The sequence below is a fragment of the Symphodus melops genome (assembly GCF_947650265.1).
Source record: "Symphodus melops genome assembly, chromosome: 13".
Lineage (NCBI taxonomy): Eukaryota > Metazoa > Chordata > Actinopteri > Labriformes > Labridae > Symphodus > Symphodus melops.
Window position 1 is genome coordinate 6151244 of NC_136703.1, and position 21817 is coordinate 6173060.

At 40.3% G+C, this 21817-nt stretch overlaps 1 protein-coding gene across 1 annotated transcript in view; it reads right to left on the reverse strand.

Annotated features, from left to right (window-relative positions):
* The window catches only part of celsr3 (cadherin, EGF LAG seven-pass G-type receptor 3), a 102801-nt gene that overhangs the window by 44589 nt on the left and 36395 nt on the right, over positions 1 to 21817 (reverse strand). The window contains exons 4-8 of the mRNA XM_079359739.1: positions 8154 to 8376; positions 4395 to 4510; positions 3533 to 3621; positions 2572 to 2729; positions 531 to 694 (exon numbers count right to left, since the gene is read on the reverse strand). Coding sequence (XP_079215865.1) covers positions 531 to 694; positions 2572 to 2729; positions 3533 to 3621; positions 4395 to 4510; positions 8154 to 8376 — 750 coding nt within the window. The remainder of the gene's footprint in view (positions 1 to 530; positions 695 to 2571; positions 2730 to 3532; positions 3622 to 4394; positions 4511 to 8153; positions 8377 to 21817) is intronic.

The following is a 21817-nucleotide window of genomic DNA, read 5'->3' on the forward strand; positions in this document are numbered from 1 at the left end:
GGACCATTTAGAAGCTTGACCATCATCTTAACCCCTCTCCTTATCAGTGTGTGCACTGCCCTGGCTATCATCTGAAGTGTCATTGCCTCTGGGAGCGATGGAGCCTTTTTTAGAGAATCTCGTGTCATCAGGGGATAGCAATAAAAGGACTTCATGCCAAGACTTCTTTTTTACGCATGCAGCCATTGTTCACAGTCTAACTAACAACTTCAGAAGGAAGAAGGTAGTTGTTGTTGAGAAACGTCATTCTTAGCTATAACAACTCAGAGGTGTCTGTTCATAGGCATCAGTTAAAGTTAAATCACTGTTTGATAACTTCTGATTGGTTCTGGGATTACATTTTAATGGATTCAGATTGCTTTAATGCACACAATCAAAGCTCACTCTCACAGATTCTGTATTGATATGCATAACGTATAAATAAGGTAATAAAACGTTTCGTCAAATGTGTGTTAAGAGGACCAATGACATGTTCAGACATCATGTGTTACTGGTCAAGTTTTTAAGTGAGGAGATAAAACAGTGCTGACCAGGTATCGTTCCGTTATTCGCGATGAATCCCGCTAAGTCCAGCGGCTTGTTGTCAATGTGCAGCTCCTTCATACAGCCGATAAACTCTCGGGCGCCAAATGGGAAGTTGTCTGGTACATTGGGGACTCCGCCCAGAAACAAGGGACCAGTCAGGTCCAATGATCTGAAAGGGAAAAGACTAAGAGTAAGAGGGTGCATGAACCTCTTCAGAGGGGATAACATGAAGGGAGGTACGGTAAGAATAGGAGCAACATGACTGATGTATGAGCGATGCAAAGGGATTACATAAACCCAGGGATTAGAATTTCACATCAGAGGTAAATGTCAAAAGGAACCTAAATCAGAGAATGAGAGCGGATATTGAGGAGAACAGATGATGAACATGATGTTGAGAGAAAAGGAGGAACAGCTGAACGATGCAGGAGAGGGAGACAAACCGTGAGGTAAACGAACAAACAAGAGATTAAATCTGAGTCACAGCAAATATCAGCAGAGGAGAGGCAAAGGTGGATGACAAAGCAAGGGGAGAAAGGAGACAGGAGCCAGAAATAAACGGTAGATGAAAGTGTGAAAAGGGTGTCAACAAATAACAGAGTTACCAAAAAAAAAAAAAAGAGCAGACATGAGGGCAGCAGGGGAGGCAGATGAAGAAACAAGAGATGAAGTGTTAGTTACAGCTAATACCAAGAGAGAGAGGGTGAAAAGGTGGATGACAAGACAGATGGAAGACGGGTGGAGGGAAAAAAAAAACTGAGGGAATGAAAGAAGAGAGATGTAGGGAGATCAAATGACAAGTCATGGGACTGGAAAACTGAGAAACAAAAAATCAGTTGCGCCGTCATTTAAATGCAGTATTTCATTCTCCCCAGATGTGAGTGGGGTTTTCTTTCAAACTTTGCTCTGGCGACACACCATCAAATAAACGCTCGGTGGTGTATGGATTTATGGAAGCCAGAGAGACAAGAGGTGCCCGAGTTGAACACACAAGTGATTAAGTGAGAGTTACAGCAAACATCAATAGGGAGCGTCGTTAATGGAGGATGTGAAGCCAGAGTGAGAGGAGGATGAGCTGGTAATGGAGAAATGAAGTAGGAACAAAGGAAGAGAGTGTTGACGCTTTAGTCCTTGTCCTTCCTCTTTGATCCGTCTTCTCCTCTCGCATCCTGACGGAGTGCTGAACGCAGCCAACGTGATTACAGCTTACGGAGACGAGGCCAGACATCAACAGTATGACAGGCTGCTTTTAGAGGGAATAAGTGTGTGTCCGTGTGTGTATGTATATGTGTGCGCTTGCTGCACTTATTGGCAAATATGTAGGCATCTACTTAAGTAGGCGAAACACACGCGCTGAACAGAGCTCAAAACTTTGACAAGGACGAAGAAAACGTACACTTAAAAGCAACATCGAAGACTTATCAAAAAAAAAAAAAAAAAAAAACTTGAATTTCCCTCGGGATCAATAAAGTATCTATCTATCTATCTATCTATCTATCTATCTATCTATCTATCTATCTATCTATCTATCTATCTATCTATCTATCTATCTATCTATCCATCTATCTATCTATCTATCTATCTATCTATCTATCTATCTATCTATCTATCTATCTATCTATCTATCTATCTATCTATCTATCTATCTATCTATCTATCTATCTATCTATCTATCGCCAAATGGAATGTTTTTGTTGCCCTTAAGAGAAAGTAAGGGAGAGATACACAAACCAAGACTCAGTGAGAGATCGTGAGAGACATTAAGAAGGTTGAAAAGAAATAGCCACGAGTGCCAGGAAGAATGAGCAGATGAGTCACGGGACACATGTGAAGAAGCGTCATGTGCCTTGTTAAAGCCTCACATTGATCCTTCAGCCACCTCATCAGGCTGATCGGACATTCCCCACCGAGAAGAGATTATGAGTGAAACATTGAACATTGAGTCTTTGTTGTTTGAGAAACTTTCAGACGTCTGGTGCACAACATTGAAAGAAAGGTATAGACATCGACTCGAAACAAAAGGAGCTGGAGGAAGTCTGAACTCACTTTTTGCTGCTGGTCTGTTTGCCTTGCGCCGCGCAGCTGTAATTCCCCAGCTGCATCCCGAAGCGGAGCGACAGTGCTGTGTCGCAGTCGTCAACACTCACAACAGCTATCTTCTCGTCTGAAGGACCCTGGGCCTCACCTGTCATACTTCGTTTGGGCTGAACGCACACACACACACACACACACACACACACACACACACACAGAACCAAGAAGAAGGTTAAAAAGTGAGACCAAAGACCTCCTCAGCTTCTCCCCACCCAAAATAAACCTCAGCACACTACAAACCATGCAAACAATAACATTGAATTTAATCTAGAGTTTACACTACACTAGGAACCTTACAATTAGAACATTTCAAACACGTGACTATTCTCAGAGCTACATATCTACTCCACATCAATGTCAGAGAGAAATGGGAAGAATTTTGGAAAAAGAAGGGGGAAATTAGAACCAACAGCACAAGCATATGGGTAAGAAGAGTGTGGAGTCAAATCCAACAGAGAACACATTCACTCTTCACTTACTGTCTGCTGGTGAAATAACGGGGACGAGGAGGAGAAAATAAGAGTGTGGGGGGGGGGGGGGGGGGGTGTATAAAGAAAAAGAAGGCAACAAAGACAGGACGAAGTGCATGTGCATCCTGACACACACTCATACTCACATAGCGTGTAGCTGGCTGAGAAGAATGAAAGAACATGAAGAAAATTAAAGGAGATGTTTAGTGAGATGTATGAATGAAGTGGTGACAAGCTAACGCCCACCAAACAGTGCGAACGCATCAGCTCGGTTCAAAGAGGTTTGTTGGCATGAAGGCTGAGAAAACTGTTCCGTCGACGCATCAGTATGAATAATCATGAGTAAAGTGTAAAACTTCAAAGGATAACCCTTCGAACACACATTAGAAACACAAAATGTGGGGTCAAATGAAAACATCACAAATCAAACACGGTAAAGCTACCTTGTTGTAGTAGTGGATGTGAACAGTGTGCCAGTTTCCATCGCTCACACCGCCAGGCAGGAAGGGATTGACCTGAGTGGAGGATTCACCTGGAGGCGGACAGATAAAGCTGGTGTCAAAACCTGAGGTCAGGTTCAAATGCTAATTCAGGTTCATAGCAAACAGGTTTCCATTCAAAGCAATCAACTGCTGCTTTCATATAACACTGTCTATAAGGAGGGAAGGCCACTACTTTTGTTCACATCTTTATTTTTGCTCATCTTTACTTTATTTGCTCACATTTCTGCTGTCTTTATTTTTTTCGGGAGTATCGTTACAGACCAAAATATTAAAGTTGGTCTGGTAGCTGGAGAGGTGCCAGGTCACTTCCCTACTACTGCTGAGATGTCCTTGAACAAGGCATCAAACCCCAAACAGCTCTACACGTTCTGTTCGTACAAGTGTGAGAAGCTTGTCTCTCAATAACAGGATGTAAAAATCTGAATTTCCCTCTGGGATTAATAACGTATGTAAAGTAAATACATAACAAAATAAATCATGTCTACCAGGACCGACATAATCAGGTCTATAAATACTTTTTATCCTTCCTGGTGATTATTTATTTCCACAGAATGCTAAAACACATACAGTAGCTACAACATGTGAAATCACAGCTCATAACATGGGATTATCCTTGTATTAAACCTACAACAAAAAAAGAGCCATAAATAAACATTACACCAAACATAATCACATCTTTTCATCTTTGAATGGGACAAAATGTTCTTTAGAAATAGACAAATACAACACACAGACACAATGGCGCATGAACATAGAGATATACATATAGATAAATCAGACAAATCAAAAAGAGATAAGGTACCTGTGGAATATTTGAGTACCACTTGGCCGTCTTGTATCTCCAATGCGATGAAGTCATGTTTCTCATTGAAGCGGCCGTTGTAGAAGAGAAGACCACTGTTCTCCAGGGTGGCAAAACTACAAAACGCACACAAAGGAAACAACATGAATATACATTATATATGATGGCCATGAATATACATTATATATGATGTCTACGATTATAGCACATCCTTACTGGTTTGTTTATTTGAGAATATACAGCACAAATAAAATGAGTAATATGAGACATTCAGACACCTTTAGGTTCTAACGGTTTCTGGTTATGTTACTGCAGCGTACGACCTTGATACAGTGAGCCATACAAAAACCTAATTCACTGAGAAAAACAGAATGACTCCTGAAAGCTGCTCAGTTTAGAAGAACAAAACTGAACTATAGTTAATAAAACATACTGCTGCAGCATGCAGCTGCTCAGAGTCATACAATAATGGGCTTTCCAAAGCAAGGCCAGAGGGACGTGCTGAGGCCGACACTGCCATGTTAACACAGCCTGATCAAAAGAACTATTTAACATTTTGGTACTACAGCACAGATGACAACTCTTCTCCTCAGGCAACAAGATGTAGGAAGATCCACACTGCAAAACATGGCTGCTTGAAATAAAATGGTTTTAAATTGAAAGTCTTGCTTTTAGCTTGGCTTCCACCTGTGGACTAAAGTTGCAAGTTCTTTCTTTTCACAGATCCCGACCTATACATTCATTTCATTCTGTGAGAGAAAAAAAACGCCCCATCTGTTGGTTCCCACATTAGTTTCAAACTACTCACAGTCGTATTTGTATTATAGTAGTCGTATTATTTTACTTTCATTTCTTAAACTTCCACCAGAGATAACAGCAGCTGTAAGACTGCAGTACAGAAGTATTACGTTATGTACAATGGAAAAAGTATGCTATTCACATCCCCATTAGTGTAACTATACACCCCTGTAATCTGACAATGTTTCCTGTGTCTAAAATAAGCCAGTGAGTATTCAATAGGGAGCATTTGTATTGTTTGCTCGGCTCTGCTGCACAGTGTCATCTTATCTTGTAGTTTGCAGACGCAGTCTCTAGTGGCTTTGTGATAATCATTTTCTTGTTATTCATATTGGACATTGACATAATTAATAATATAGACATAAGTGGACTAAATTTGCAGGACGGCTAAAGGCAAAAAAAAATAAAACAAGTAAGATGTAGAGTAGAATATGTCAGTTATCACAAGTGTTCCCAAGTTTTGTTGATAACAATGTGCTCATTAGGCACTGAAGACTTTAACATATCTGCGGTGCCTTCAAACTCTCCTTGATGGCTTCCACCCATTCAATGTTTGCACTAAGGACATTTCTCTATTGTCAGTTCCACACAACACAGCTGTACTTTAAATCTTACTTTCCCAGGCAGAGATGCAGCACTTCAAACCTCTGATGTAAAACACATTTTGCAGTGGAGAAATGAAATGTGCTGGGAGAGAGTAAGTGACATGAATAATGATGAAGTTCTGTTTGGTCCTGATGTGAAAATCAGGCCAAGGAGTGTAGCTGGCAGCAAACAGGATGCTAAATAAAACACATGAGGGAAGTGAGCTGGCAGTCACTCGGAGTAAAGTGTATTTACAGTCACCATCAGATAACATGAAAGGTACCTTATAACTTAAATACAATTGAGCATTTTCGATATCTTTAGAGTGAAAATATGTAATTATGGGTCTCTACATATGGCAATAGAAATCACTATTAACCCTTTAGGCTGAAGTGAAAGACGCTGCAGCATGTTGAGCAGATGTGAAAAGCTGGAGAATAGGTCATTCTACTCAGTGGCTTGTTATTATTCAAGGTTAATGATGAATTTTAAACATTCAGAATCTGTTTCCTGCCACTCTTTATGATTGAAGAGTTGTCTTCAGGCACAGGTCAAATGTCAACATGTTAGCCTGGCCTTACAATAATAAGCATTTTGTTTCCCATAAAAACGGCCACTCAAAGCGTGATGTCTCATGTGTCTTAAGTCAGTGATGAGTAAAAAGAGCAGGTGCTGAAAGGATTCCAGGACACAACTCGCCTCTCTGCGAGTTGCACGAGACAGCAACTCAGCTCATAAAAGGGTGACATGAGCAACACCATTGTGAAGGAGGTGGTGTCACCAAAGGTATGAAAGCAGCAGTAGGTTCCCCTGTGCAGACACAAACACGGTCTGCTCAGCGAGCAAGAGAGACATCTGTGATGTATGTATTCTATTATCAACACTACAGCACCATAATAATCGGGTTAACCTATCACATAGACCAGATGTGTCAAACTCGGGTCCTGGAGGGCCGGCTTCCTCAGACTGTTAGATGTTAGATGTAGGATCCAACGCAGCTGAAGCCAATGAGCGACTCGTTATCGGCCTTCTGCAGAGCTTGATGACAACACATTGATTTAAAGTAGGTGTGTTAGAGCAGAGAAAGTCTCAGGTACCTGGCCCTTGAGGACTGGAGTTTGACACCCCTGAGTTTGAGGACTGGAGTTTGACACCCCTGACATAGACTTTAGAGCAGAATGCTCTCTTGTCTTTTGTTTATAAGGAAAGAAAAAATATTGATTAGAACCACAAATTCAGTTCAGGGTAAAAAAAAAATTAAAAAAATGGTCATTATCAAGCAGCCCTTTTATGAGTCTGAATCCCAAGCTTTATAAAACAGTAGTTGATATACCATCACTAGACGTTGTCAATAAAGCAACATGTATACAGCCGTTACATGTCACAGTTGCACGGAGGCTCATTAGGACAATAACAAAGCATGACCACGTCTCACAGCAACCCCACAGTGATGACCAGATCAGCCTAGCAACAACCTCATGGGCAATGTCCCCTTAGCAACAACTGTATGATCAGACGACATCACCCATGGCAACCATCCCATAACCCTGCCAGATCACTCTGAAGGACCACTTCAGATCTCCCATGGACGACCACTCTGCATGTCAAGAGGTGAGGGACCAACAAGCAGCAGAAATGACAGTGGTCGTCAAGTCAAGAAAGAAGACAAAGAACCTTCCACAAAGGAGACGATCACCATCCTCTGCAGTGACAGTCTGCGTGCAAGGCTTTGCATTATATCTAAAACATATCTAAACTACTTGAGAGCCTTCAGCTGAGTGCACCAAGCAAAGTAAGACTGGTCTTACCATGGTTTTTCTTGTAAATGTGCTGACAAGCTGCATAAATGTAGACGTTACATTTAAACGCAGCGATGCTGAAATGGGAGGTGACTTTGAGCAGGACATTTTTTCCCCATGCAGCACGTGCCATTGGACTGTGATACTGATAAAGACATTACTGTAACAGGAGAACCTAAGATGATAACATGTAAAGTAAGAAGTAAGAGTAGAAGAGCGAAAGAAAATGAGCTGCGACTGAAACCAGCAAATTGAATGATGAAAGAGGAGAGAGCGTGGAGAGCACTCTTCTTGCTGGTGAGAGATGTGGAGGAAGAAAAGAAGGAAACCATAAATAATAGGATCGATCCCTGAGCAGTGGAGATGAAATAAATAGATTAAAGCAAAAAGGAGACAGACTCTATAAGCAGAAGAGAACAGAATCAGAAAAGACTGCTTATGGATCTCTGTGTGAGTGCACCACGGATCAAAGTCACAAATACAAAACAGGAAATAAAGAAAAAAGGAAACTTTGAAATATAGACATTAGGAGAGGAACTGTAAGAGAAAAGATGAGACAAAAATGAGGTTTACTTACGTTAATGAGATAGAGAGGTGAAATCTCTGTCGGAGGCCCCTGAACATGACGAAGGACTTGGGTGGGAAGGATCGGGCAGTGACTGTGCAGTATGGACGCTCGTAGCTTCCTGCAGGACACTCGCAGCGGAAACCCCCACCTGAAAGCTCCCGACACGTCCCTCCATTGCGACACACACCTGGCACACACCTGCCCTGCCGGCGGTCAAACTCACATCGGTCACCTGAGGGTTAAAAAAAAAAAAAAAAAAGAGAAGAGATACTTATTAGAGCCACAACGGAAAGCACAGAAATCTGTAAAGAACCAAGCGACTAATCGGATTTTCATCCTGTTCATGACAAAACACAACAGACAGAAATGAACAAGAATCCCTTTCGACAAACTCATAAACAGGCTGTATTATCTGTGATTTAAAAAATATACATATAAGAAAACTATATGATTTCCAGGATTTGCATAAAAAAACATCACATACTACATATCAAAGTTAAGAAAGAAGTCCAGGCTCTGTATTCACAAACATTCAGAGAATCCTCTCAGAGAGCTCCGAACTTACAGAAGCTTTAAAAAAGAAACTTTTAAGGGGGCGTGGTTGACCCGGTTACTAGGTATGACAAATTTGTTGAGGAGCTGTTATTGGTTAATTTGAAAAAAAAATAAAAAATGGAGCTCAAAAGTCGCACACAGAATCTAGTCAGACATTGTGTAATTATTAACACTTTGAAATGATCTGTGTGATCACTTTGTGACGTACTTTAAGTATAATGCCTACAAGATGTTTGAAATCACACGCCCACTCGTGCAGCAGCTTCTTCACCTGCTGATTGTTACATCAACGTGTGAAGGGTCTTATTTAGTGATTGGATGCACCTGTGGAGCTGACCGCATGAAGAGAAACTCAGCATGCATGTCTCACTTTGTACTGAAAAAAAAGTGAGTGAATGAAATGTCTGCACAAATCATGTGTGTATGTTCTGCCCAACTATGAGTCAAAAATATTCTTCATGTAGTGTTTGAAGAACAATTCTGTATTTTTCCTAAACACCTGAGGAGCTCTTTTAAGGGCTGAGACACTTTGTGAATAACGTTCATCTTTACAAGGATCTAGTCTGAACTTTGAGGGGATTCTTAGAAAATGTCCTGATGCTAAGAATTTTCTGAGAATTTTGTCACTAGGAGTAACTTTAGTACTTAGGAGGCTTCCTGAAGACGGCTCTAGTAATTAAGAGGAAGATTCCCATCACTTGCCATTTGGATGGTTGTTCCACATAGACTTCAGGCAATTAACTCTTATAAGCTTTGACCTAACTGAGCCCATCAGAACAAATCTGCTATGCAGCCAAGGATTGTTAAAACACATCACAGCTTCATTTTAGATTCCAGTCAAGATCCAGACGGCAACAAGCTGAACTTCAATTATGATTGAGATAAAAGGTTGTTTTGATTTTAATATTTTATTTTTTTTATCTGTAAGCATGACAAACTAAGTTCAATAATGCATGAGAGGCATTGGATGCTGAATATCTGATCGTACCATAAAGTGTGGCCCAAAAAGGTTTTCCTCACCCTGAGGCAACCTGTTCAACGAGAGCATAGAGCTTCTCGACTGACAAACAAAAACATCAAACACTTCCTTGATAACCTTTTGATCCAGACCTTAATCTCTCCATCATGGCTGATGTATCGGTTACAAAGCAGGGATCAAAAGTCTCCTCTTAACCAACACAGTGGAATTTGTTTAAACATTAGGCAGGGTTGTGCTTCTTGGTTGAAATTTTGAATCTCTAGGTACTGGCAGAAATTAATAACTAGGGTGCTCTGAAAAGGAAAAAAGAAAATCCTTTATCTGTAGCAGTTGTAAGTCTGTAAAAACTTCTGCCACAAGTTCCCAATCTGACAAACCAATCATTAACCTGCCTGCCGTCTCCGCCTGTGTCGCTCGAGCCTACACTCAAAGCATGAGCTGAGATCAGCTTCTGGACCAATGGCAATTGTGCATGTAAGTGAGGGGCGTGGCTATTGAGGGAGCACGGAGCGGAGGGGTTGGGGAGTACTGAGGGAATGCTTCTTTCAAATACATTTTAGTTTTTGAACATTACCAACCCTGCCTTTAAATGTTGATGCCGATACATCTCCAGAGCCTTAAAAGTGAAGGACACACCATAAATAATGCTACATTTACAGTTCATAAACAGTCCACTTAAATAACCAACTTTACAAAAGCTCCTTACCTTCAGAAATCATGAAACACAAAAACATGAAATAAAACGCACTAACAGATAAGCAGCTTTAAATGAATGATCATGTGTTAGTATACGTTTCTGATCGGTCGATTTGACCTCGGGTTGATGTTTTTGTCTTTTAGGATTGGCTATCGAGTCAACAGATGCAGATTTATCACCCGAGCTTCACAAATGCAAACCTTTGAATTCAGAGGCTTCCAGCTCCCTAAGCTTTGCTTGCTAAGACATTTGCTTCTATGAGTGCTGGGCTAAACCCTGAAATCTCCTGAATTTTAGTTCTTCTTTCACACTCTACAAACAGCAGAGGAGTTGTTATTTGAGCTATTTTGAAATCCATCTTGTTCATTCAGATATGTAATCAGCTCATCACAGTCTAGACAAGTCTAGATAAATGGTAGTATGGGACTTGAGAACCTGTTTTGAGTGAGGCTGATTTAACCTGAGGGTGTTGAAATTGCCTCAGTCCATATTAAAGCAAAGGTTCTTTCTCCAAGTCAACTACTTAACAGAGCGCTGCTGGCTGCCTCCTATCAGGCAGCAAACTGCATTCACCACTTTAGATGTAAATGAGTGCTTGATTAGACGGGACCAGCAGCAGGGTGCTGATTCCAGAGGATCAGGAGTTCGAGAAACTGTTAAAATAGACCGACCTTTACCATCACTCAAAGAACACTCGATATCAAAAAAAGGGAGTGGATAGCGAGACAGAGTGTGAGTGTACAGAAAATTGGATGTGTTTGTCTGCAGGAGGGAAAAGGTGAGGGGGATTGGCACACTGGGTCTACAGCTTTAGAAGTGTGTGGAAAACAAAAACAAATAAAATCTGCAGACGAGAATAAACAGTGAATTGGCTGACAGTCAAACAAGCGCCCGTCTGAGAGTACCTCAGGAGGCAGAAACACCCACGCAACACACACACACACACACACACACACACACACACTCACTCAGCATAGATACACAAACACTGACTGTTTCACCCAAATAAAGAGGTATGAAAGAGGAGATGCACACACATCTTTTTTTGGTTTTCAGATATCCTGGAGCACATTTGGACACACACACAGTCTGATATTTAGCAGCTGCAGACAAAAACACCCACACCTAGTGCCCTTCATATCAACAGAGCAGACGGGGTTTGAAACTAGCCTAAAGACAGATTGTACCTTAAGGACCCACTTTAGAACCTGCAGAGGGCTGCAAACACAAACACACACAAACACACACACACCGTCGGTAGGATAACAAATAAGCCAATCACAATGCATACACATGAATAATTAATGGCATACAAATCTTCTTTCTGTCTCATCATATTCCTCTCCTTCACTTTCTGTCCGACTTTTTGTCATTAACATAAACACGTACACAGATACACACTCACACAAACACACTCTCACAAACCCTCACCCACAACAGAATCGTTGACCCTGACCTCGAGGCTGTCAAGTTTTATCAAGTAGCTGTTTCTGTTGCACATTGTTTTGTTTTTTGCTGCATTTAGATACCAGAGGGCCCATTGGCAGAGTCCTTTTAACACACACACGCACGAACGCACACACACGCACACACGACATATGACATACTCATGGTGTAAATAAAAAATGAGCCATCTTTTCTCATGACTGTTTTGACACTAATAAAATCTGACCAACGCAGGCTCTCCATGATCACAAAAAAACAAGATACTGAGCATTAAATGAGGATAACTGTCCAGCATGCCATGTTGCTCTCGTCTCATCATGTGTGGGAAATGTTTTCAAAGTGTTTGTTGGTATATTTTGGCAACAAGAGTACATCACCACCACCTTAAAAAAAAATGTTAATTTAGATTTTTATTTGTGATTATGTTAAAATGTTATATTCGCATTTTGTTTACTTATTTATTTTCCTTTATCGTGTTAAGACTGTTAAAGTTTGTGAAATGATTCAGATGTTGTAAAGTGAACGAACAATCATGTTGAATAATGAACACTCCGAGAGACGGATGGTGTCTGATTATTCTGCTCCTTTTCATTGAAGATTAAAGAGTTCATGTTTGTATTTCACGGCATTGTTCGGTCAATTCATGAATTTAACAGCTTCGAAGATTCCCTCCTTTTCAGGTCATCCTTCACCTTTCCGTCAGCTGATCGTGTTAAACTCTGAAGACAGCGATGTGTCCCTGTATGCTCTGCGTTTGCTGCTTGGCGCTTCCATCTTTTTTGCTTTTGATCGATCTTTTGGAAAACTTTTATACTTATTCAACTTCACAGATTTCCTTTCCTCATCCATAAGTCACTCACTCAAGCAAATCTCATTTCTACATCCATCACCCACTTTATTAGTTTATTCATTTGTCCATTCCTGTTTTCCTCACTCAATTTCCCAGCACCACCCCTCACCTCGTACACCGCAGGCAGCTAAAAACAGCCACTTACTGGCTGACAAACACAGTCTCTCACACCAGCAAATCACCCAGAGGAGACACACAGCCAGACACCCGGTCACACACCCAGCTCAGATAACAATAGCCCAAGGACATTTAGATTATCACATCTGTCTGTCCCTGTTTAGCTTTCTCTCATTCTTTCTCCCCTCTCACACCAAACATATACTTCTAAGTAAGTGCACACAACAGGGAAGCAATTAAATGGTAAACATGCAGACACACACACATACACACGCACACACAATCTCTAACATATCACAATTTCACTGCCTTTGTCTGTAACGCCTATTCAACCATGCACACCCTCTCATTAATATTGAAATAAATAAATAGACATTAATACTCATGAATTATGCGTGTGCAGAGACTTTGACACACATACAAATTCACCTACTGGGTCATTGTGCACACCCATTAGCTCAGTGGTTGACAGACTGGAAGGAAATACACTGACATTGGAACAAAGAGGGAAATAAAAACACCTCTGCATGTAGAATCTAAAAAAATAAAGAACCGCAGATAAGAGCAAAGTACACACTCTCACAAAGCTAACACAGACACACACGAGTTAGAGTACAGCAGAGCAGACATGATCTCAGTCTGACTCAACAACAGTCTTTTTATTCTCGCCTTGCCCAGACGGTGAGGAGGCGCCCACTTCAGGAAGGCACTTGCGCTGATTGACAGTGCGCACACACACACACACACACACACACACACACACACACACACACACACACACACACACACACACACACACACACACACACACACACACACACACACACACACACACACACACACACACACACACACACACACACACACACACACACACAAAAAGAGCTGGATGAAGTCTGGTTGGAGTCATTTAAGGTATACTCCTGTATGCTTCCTCATTCTACTGTGCTTAATAACTGAGGTGGAAACAAAGGGCTCTAAAGAAACAGTTAGTGTCCCATTTAGCAGCTCTATAAAATTCGAGTCAAAAAAACAAATCAAATATGCAGTATGCATACCAAAAACACACAGATGTTTTTGATGAACATAATAGAAACAAAAAGCAAACACACAAGTACTCACAATGAACGTTTTTCAGAGGACAAGTCTTCCTTCTCCTTCCTACTCCAAGTTTTTTAACGACAATTTAGATGTAAAATATCTGAATACATATTATAATTTAATAAAGGATGAGGCCTTTTTTTCTAAAATATCATAACCTTGGTGAGATTTGAGGCACTAAGCCAGCCCCATGTCTAACAGCTTCCCCAGGTTCGAGTCTGACCAGTAGCTCTTTTCCCGCATGACGTTCTATCTCATCCTGATTTTTGACTCTGTCCACTGTCCTGTTTCAAACAGCATAATAATAACTTTTCAAAAAAGAGTTATTCACCATAGGGCATGTGGCCAACCTGAGTATCGGGGAAGCTCGGTCTAGCCTATTTGACTGGAAACAAGGTTGTGAAAGCATTTCCAGCATGGTGACCACCACCGACAGGCTTCAAAAGCTCCTCTTCAGTAACCAATGGGTGACTTCACTCTGGCTTCGTCCATTTTTGTTTATAGTCTAAGCAAATCCCACATTTAAGATGTTTGAACCCTATCATAATGTAATCTTTGATTTCCTTATAAATGACTTATTAATGATTCTGGTAATCATTTCAATGCTGTACAAACAGCAGTTGCTCGCTGAACAACAGCTGCATTAAAATACTGCTGATGTTATTGTAAGAACATGTTGCTGGTAATATTTTTTTCAAGTCACAAATATCAGGCTTGATTTGTTAAACAGCGTAAAGACAATCACAAAAAAAAAATGGTGAAGAAACAAGTGACTCGTCCTTGTGACAGCTTACTTTTATCGTTTATTGCTGAGAACTAATTCTATCAACGATCTCCTTAATTTTCCTTCATCCTTCCGCCCCATGTTACTTCCTCTTTCATCCATCTCACCCTCCACATTACATCTCTAAAAATAAAAAAAGATTGTTGCTCTACTGCTCCTCTCTCTTTCTTTCCTCCATATCTTTCCATACGTTGCTTTTTCACTTCTCTTTTCTTCCTCCTTTATGCCTGGCTTAATGCATTCACACCGCCCCTTCATTCACGCAGATGTTTTATTCATCAAAGCCAGTATTATTCAGCCGCCCCTCGGCATCTTAGTTTTCTCCGCCCTACCTCCTACCCCATCGCCCCCCCTCCTTCAACCCAACACATGCTCCATCCCTTGAGGGCAATACACTCCCAGTTGCTTCCTGCTTGTTCTTCTTCTTGTCTTTCTCTGTGTAGGTCTCTCACCCTCGATCCTTTCTTGTGTTTTTTTTCTTCTTCTGATTCAAGCCCTTCAGCAGAGATAACGATTTATGTGAACAGTTCTCACCACGTCACATTTAGCAACCTTGTCATCAACTTATTTTACATAATATGAGCCATATACCGCGAGAACTGTCCGTGTGTTGCTTTAAATCCTCTCTTTATGATATCCGTTAGGATTAGGAAAAACCCTCAGCTCTACAGAAAGTGATGCTTTCACCTGTCTGTTCCAGATTAGCCAATAGCTATGCTCGTTTTTTTAAAGAGGTATTTCATTGGCCAACTCTACAACATTTAATTATTACACTATTCAACTGTGAGTTTACGATATTCAACAAGCTCTCTTTGCTTTCCAGTCCGCAGAATAATTAACTCCCCGATGATATATTATAAATATTATTGATGAGAGATATTTTCTCTGTACTCTCCTAAATCAGCAGTGTGCTTTCACTTTCTAGAACTGTTAACTATGTGTAGGCTAATCCCTTACAGGTCAGCCTCTCATCTAAATATTTTATATGTTATAAAATACAGACTACTTTCTCTTCAAGCCAAAATTCAAACTAAAAGACAGATACAGTAATGTGATTATGCCATCAAGTGTGTTTGTTGTCACAGCGGTTAATGCATTGTCTGAGATGTGTCGTTGACTTGAGTTGTATTTAATGTTCAGAGGGCTAATATAAGACGTAATGCTATCAAAGCTACGGTCGTGTACCTCGTGTTTATTGGTTGACTCAGTGGTTTGACTCTGACATCTTCACACAGTCTGTCTCTCTGCAGCAAAACTCAAAGTACCTTTACATCAAAAGTACATCAAATGATGCTGAACTTAAGATACTCAACGCGGGACCATATCAGGAGGATGGGGTACATATATTTAGCTCTTTCCTTATTAACTTTTAGTTGAACTTCCTAAACTTCTCATTCCACACACACACACACACACACACACACACACACACACACACACACACACACACACACACACACACACACACACACACACACACACACACACACACACACACACACACACACACACACACACACACACACACACACACACACACACACACACACACACACACACACACACAGCAGAGCATTCATTTTCATCCTTATATTTTTACTCATTACATTTTACTATCAAACTATGATTATACAGTTCCAGTATTTCAATGGATGGAAGTTACTGTCGCTGTCTACGATTTAGAGTCTCTTGTATTGAATATTACTCGCTATTCATATAAGACACGCGACGCCTCTTTGTTACTTTTGGGTATAACAAAAGGGAAAAATGTAAAATTGTCAAAGGACCAGCTGTTTTCCAGAGTGACACAGAAATGCAGTATAGTGTAATATTAAGTTATTTTAGCTGAATGGTCGACAGGCACCTTTATTAACAGCATGTTTTACAAGGTCAACACGGAAAGTAGATCAAATCTAGAGTAACCATTAGTGAAATAAAACGAATACTATTGAATAAAAATGCTTCTCAATGAAAATAAATAAAAAATGTTCCTTTCATAACAAATAACACACAGCTGTCCATTTTTATTATTTTTATGCAGGCCATTTTTATTTTTTTTTGCTCAGAGAGACAGCAGGGTGATGAGAAAACTGGCGGCTCGACAGAAGAAATATATAACATTATACATTTATATAAATATAAACCACATTGATAAAATATCATCTCACCATATATCTCACTTTTAAATATCTCAATATATGAAAAAAAAAAAACTCAATATATTGCCCAGCCCAAGCAGGTAGTATGTGCATGAATCCACACATAGGTGAAGACCATCTAAGACAGGGGTTACCAAACTTTTCAGCCCAAGACCCCTAAGAGACCGGTGCTAATACTTGGGGACCCCCATTGTCCCTGGAGGTGCTTCAAACATTTATCATTGCACAATATTAGGCCTCTCAAAACAGAGGATTAATGGGTTAAATATTTAATTTCAAACCATTTTTCATGTCTGAATGTTTTTGGAAAGAATCCTGCGACCCCCCTAACAGAGTCTTGTGACTTTGGAAAGCCACAGATCTAACACACAGTGAAACCATGCACAGCATCAACTCTCACTAAACACCTAAGGGGGGGCCTGCGGTCCCTGCTCGTATTCCGACATGAATTTCTTTGCTTCTCTCTTTCCCTGAACTCTGTTTTCCAACTTATCTCCCCAAAACTAATTGAGTCTCCTCTCTCCTTCTCTCACAATCTCTAATGCATTTCTTCCCAATGACTCAGCAAATCACATCCCCTGCAGTGCAGACTCTCCAAATCGTGTCTATAATATGTCTGGATGTCTTTATTTCATACTCACATAAACCATCTTTTCTCGCTCCAAACCTCATCTTAAAAACTAAGCAGTCTCATTGCTGTGTTTGTACCATTTACTTTTTTTCACTCTCCAAAAGGTAATTTATTCTCTTCGTCGATGGGCTTGCTCTCTCCCTCTCACAGACATACACACACACTGCTAACACACTATTTGTTCATTTCCCAAAGTAGTTAAGACACATGCACACAGACAGTAGAGCTGCAGCTATCGAATATTTTAGTAATCGAGTATTCTATCGAATATCCCGTCGATTAATCGAGTAATCTAATAAATCATACTTTTGCTTAATTATGGTTTAACTCGTCTTGGGTCGTCCCTACAAACCTGCTTCTTTGCAGTTACCATGGAAACGCCTGCTTGTTACAGCCAACCACCTCTGCTCTACAGCTGCTGATGATGCTCACCATATTACTGACAGGGTCCCAAATTCACTTTCTGATTCACTGGTCAAGGCGGCAGGTAGATGAAAAATACAGACCAAACATGTTTTAATGACTGAAATAGCAAATAGTGTTTTGTGTAGCCTACACATCTGTTACAGTACATTTAATTGAGAAAGCATTATGTTCTGTTGAATCAATCACACAATCAATCATTATGTCAGATAAGGAAATTGAGAAACTTTAAATACATATTTGCTAAATTATTATTCCACAAACAAGTTCTGTCTTGATTTAGCTTTGAAGACATTAGACATTTCATATAATCAGCCTGTATATTGTTAGAAGTGTATCTCTGTCTGCTCCTGCAGCGCGCTCACAGACTACAGAGACCATAGACATACGTCTATGACAGAGACTGTGAGAGGACGTTGCTATCGTTATGTTAGCTGCAAACACGGAGAGAGTGAACGGAGAACAGCCGACCGTTTGACCGGATCACGTGTTCCCGACTGGGTCGTATGGATCACGGATCAACTGTGTGCTGACTAAAAGTTAAAAGGGGCACGCCGTGCTCGCGTGTGCGTGTGTGCGCGTGTTAGCGCCGAAGTGTCTGTGTGTAAGAGAGAGGAGCAGGTAGCTGCAGCTACATAAACGTGTTTTATACTCATACCAAAGTTTTGATGACGCAAAAAAAAAAAAAAAAAACTTAACGAAGACTCGAGGCAGCGAAAATTCCTCGATGAATTTTTGTAATCGAATTATTCGAGTTATTCGAGGAATCGTTTCAGCTCTAACAGACAGACAAACACCTTATCCTCTGTCGCCTTGTTCTTAGTTAATTTGATCCGTTCACAAAAAGCAGTCAAACATTCACTCCCTCTTTACATGACCTCTGGAGTATCTTCTTGACTTGTCATTATCTGATTTTTCTTCTTCCAACCAGCCTGGTTTCACACCCACAAACCGAATGCCTCATCACTTATCTTCTTCTCAGTTTCACCTGTCGTTAAACTGCTTTTACTTTCAATTCTCTCTTGCCCATCCTTCAAATAAGATGTACACTTACATACTTTTATCCGTTCTTCCCTTGAGAAAGTGATCTTTTCCTCATCTGTTATGATCTCACACAGCATTTTCCACAAAAGTTGTCACTGTGTCTCATCACCCCAGAGCTTGTGTCGGACTTCACTTCCCTCTGATTTTCTTAATTCTCGCATTACATCTTATTACCAATTTATTATGTTTTCAGTTGACTCTTTATTTCTCTCTGATAGACTTTAAATGATTCTCTGCAGTACATTGATACATTGACACCGTCCTGTAATGTTGCTGTTGTGTTCTGATTAGTTACACAATAATGAGCAGTGTTGTTCTTTTTAAGTGCTTAAGTATACAATACATGCTATCAGTGAAGGATAAGGAATTCATATCTTCAGAGGTTTAATTCTGAGTTAAGACTTTGGTTAACTGCTGATAGTACGAATTTCTGCGAATACGTTCAGTGTGGTTACACTTTGTAGAGGTGACTTTGCTGTGAGCAGACTACGATCTATTTGGAGAAGCTATGACCATATTTGAAGAGAAGAATGTCATTAGAGGTATTCTAAAAGTATAATGTTCGGCCTCAGTTGACAGTACAATGTTGAAGTGTTCCTCAAATAGAGGTTTGACATTCGAGTCAAGGAGATGTGTTTCTTCATACCATGTACAGAAGTATCTAAAGTGGGAAGGAATTTGTGACATCTGTTGAACAGTATATAAAGGCTCCACAGTGAATAATAAACCGTCTACCTTTCAGCCTGCACAGAGTCTCAGTGTGTCTGTCAGAGTAGAACCACGATCGTGATACGCTGCATTAATATTATCCAGTCTGTTGATAGATTCAGCTTTAGGGACAGTTATATTATTCAACCCATCAACTGCATTGCAAAAAAAAAAAAAAGATAAATATGTCCACCGCAAAATGTCATTTCCTCCTGCTTTTCAAACACACTGAAAAAGAGACAACATTTGTAAGCTGCTAAGTACATAATAAGCTCATACAGGCTTAATAATTGAGTGTGGTTTCATTGCTCTGTGGTTTCATTGCTCAGTCATTGGATTGCTGAAGTGCACAAAGGGAAAATAAAAGAACTATTTGCAGGCTGTCCAGTTGGACCCAAGCTCTCTCATAAAACTGTAATTTGTGCACACTGGCACCTTTAAAGTTCACCCACACCTTCCTGAAAACCACTTTGATATTTCCAGTTGACGTGTTTGCGATTCATTAAAACGTATTTTGAAGGAGAGCGTAGCGGCTGCTGTCCAGGGTGCTGACCCTGAAGCTGTCCTTGGTGCGGTCCAACACTAACGCCAGCTGGATTACTTGGCTTTGACTGATCAGCTTCACATATGAAAAGGTTTTTGAGAAAAGAACCATGTTTCAGCGTGAAGGTCATTCCCTCTGGTGTTTTAGTCTCCTGTGGTTTGTTCGTTAATTGACTTGTTACAGACGCAAACATAGGTCTTAATGAGGTTGTGAAACTTTTGATATTGTACAATCGGCCCGTTTTCCATGTCGGAGACAAAATTTCATTCCTTATGAACTGTGTTATTTTCTTTTTTCTCTCTTTTCCAGATGTCAGACTCATTAAATTACCTCGAGGTTATGTTTCCTGAGCTGAACTTTGGTATCTCTTTTGGTATAAATTTGAATTGAATTGAAAAATGTTAGTATTGATGATGTTATCAATGCTTCAGTATCAGTATATCTTACATTTGTTCTACGGTGAGATGTTTCTTTATTTTGTTCCCTTTTGGTTATAAATAACCTTTTGTGTTTATTTCAGCAAAAAAAGGTTTCGCTCCATGTAAATGTTTCTATGTTCTCTGGATTCCCTGCTCACTCATTCATCCAATCACCCAAGTCACACAGCCTCTTCCTCTTCTCTTTCCTTCATCAGACTAAATGTCACATATACACTTGCATTATGCCTCACACAGTCTGAGCTACCTTAAGCTCATTTGCCTCTGTATGTGTGATCTGTTTCCTCTTCTTATCAGCTGGATTACATTTCACGCTGTAACATGCATATCCACTTTAGCACATCTATAGCTAATCTCACCTCGGCCTACCGCATTTCTTCTCTGCTATCGTCTCCATCCTTTACCCTTCTTCTGTTTCTCATCTTTCCCTGTGTGAAGAGCAAATCGCTTCCCCAGACCAATCTATTTCATTTCCAGCTCCCCTCGCTTTTCATGACTCCCCATTTCAACTTCTCTCAGACTAATTTAGTCTGCATTTATTCCTCTCTTCCTGAGTCCCCAATCTTCTATTCCGAACATTTTATCATACTATTATCTAAATAATGTGCTTTTCTCTTTATCATAACTCAGCCAGTCGTGAAAACAGTCTGATATCTTCCCTTTCTGTCTGCTGTTACACAGGGAGCTCCTTTTTTGCCATGAAGGTGTTTTTTTTTTGGTTTTTTTTGTATTCCAAGTTAAATTACTCTGCACATTCACAGCAGCTGTCCAATAGCAAGTGAGCACTAAAGGTCAGAAATGTTGAAATGCTTATCAAGAAAGAGTGAGTACTCCAGAGTTTCAGCTCTCTTTAGATTCATGAGAGCAGGAGGAGCGACTACATCCTGTCTCGACCACAAGAGTAGATGGGTCTTTGTGTCAGAGAAGCAGAAACTTTTTGTTGCCATGTGTGCACATACGCTTAATACCCACATTACTGTAATTATATTGAAACAGCAACATTTTCTAACTTAAGGTCCAAAAGGTATAACAAACAAAGTTGTGCTTTACAATTCAGCGATCGGACGAGTTTCAAACCTGCCAATATGATGAACATATGCCGACTTAAAAGAAAAGTAAATGTGCCGAGCAGATAAGGTTTGTTCTAAAAGAGGGTGAACCAGAGAGTGAAGTCTGTCTTTTAACCGCGGACACAGGG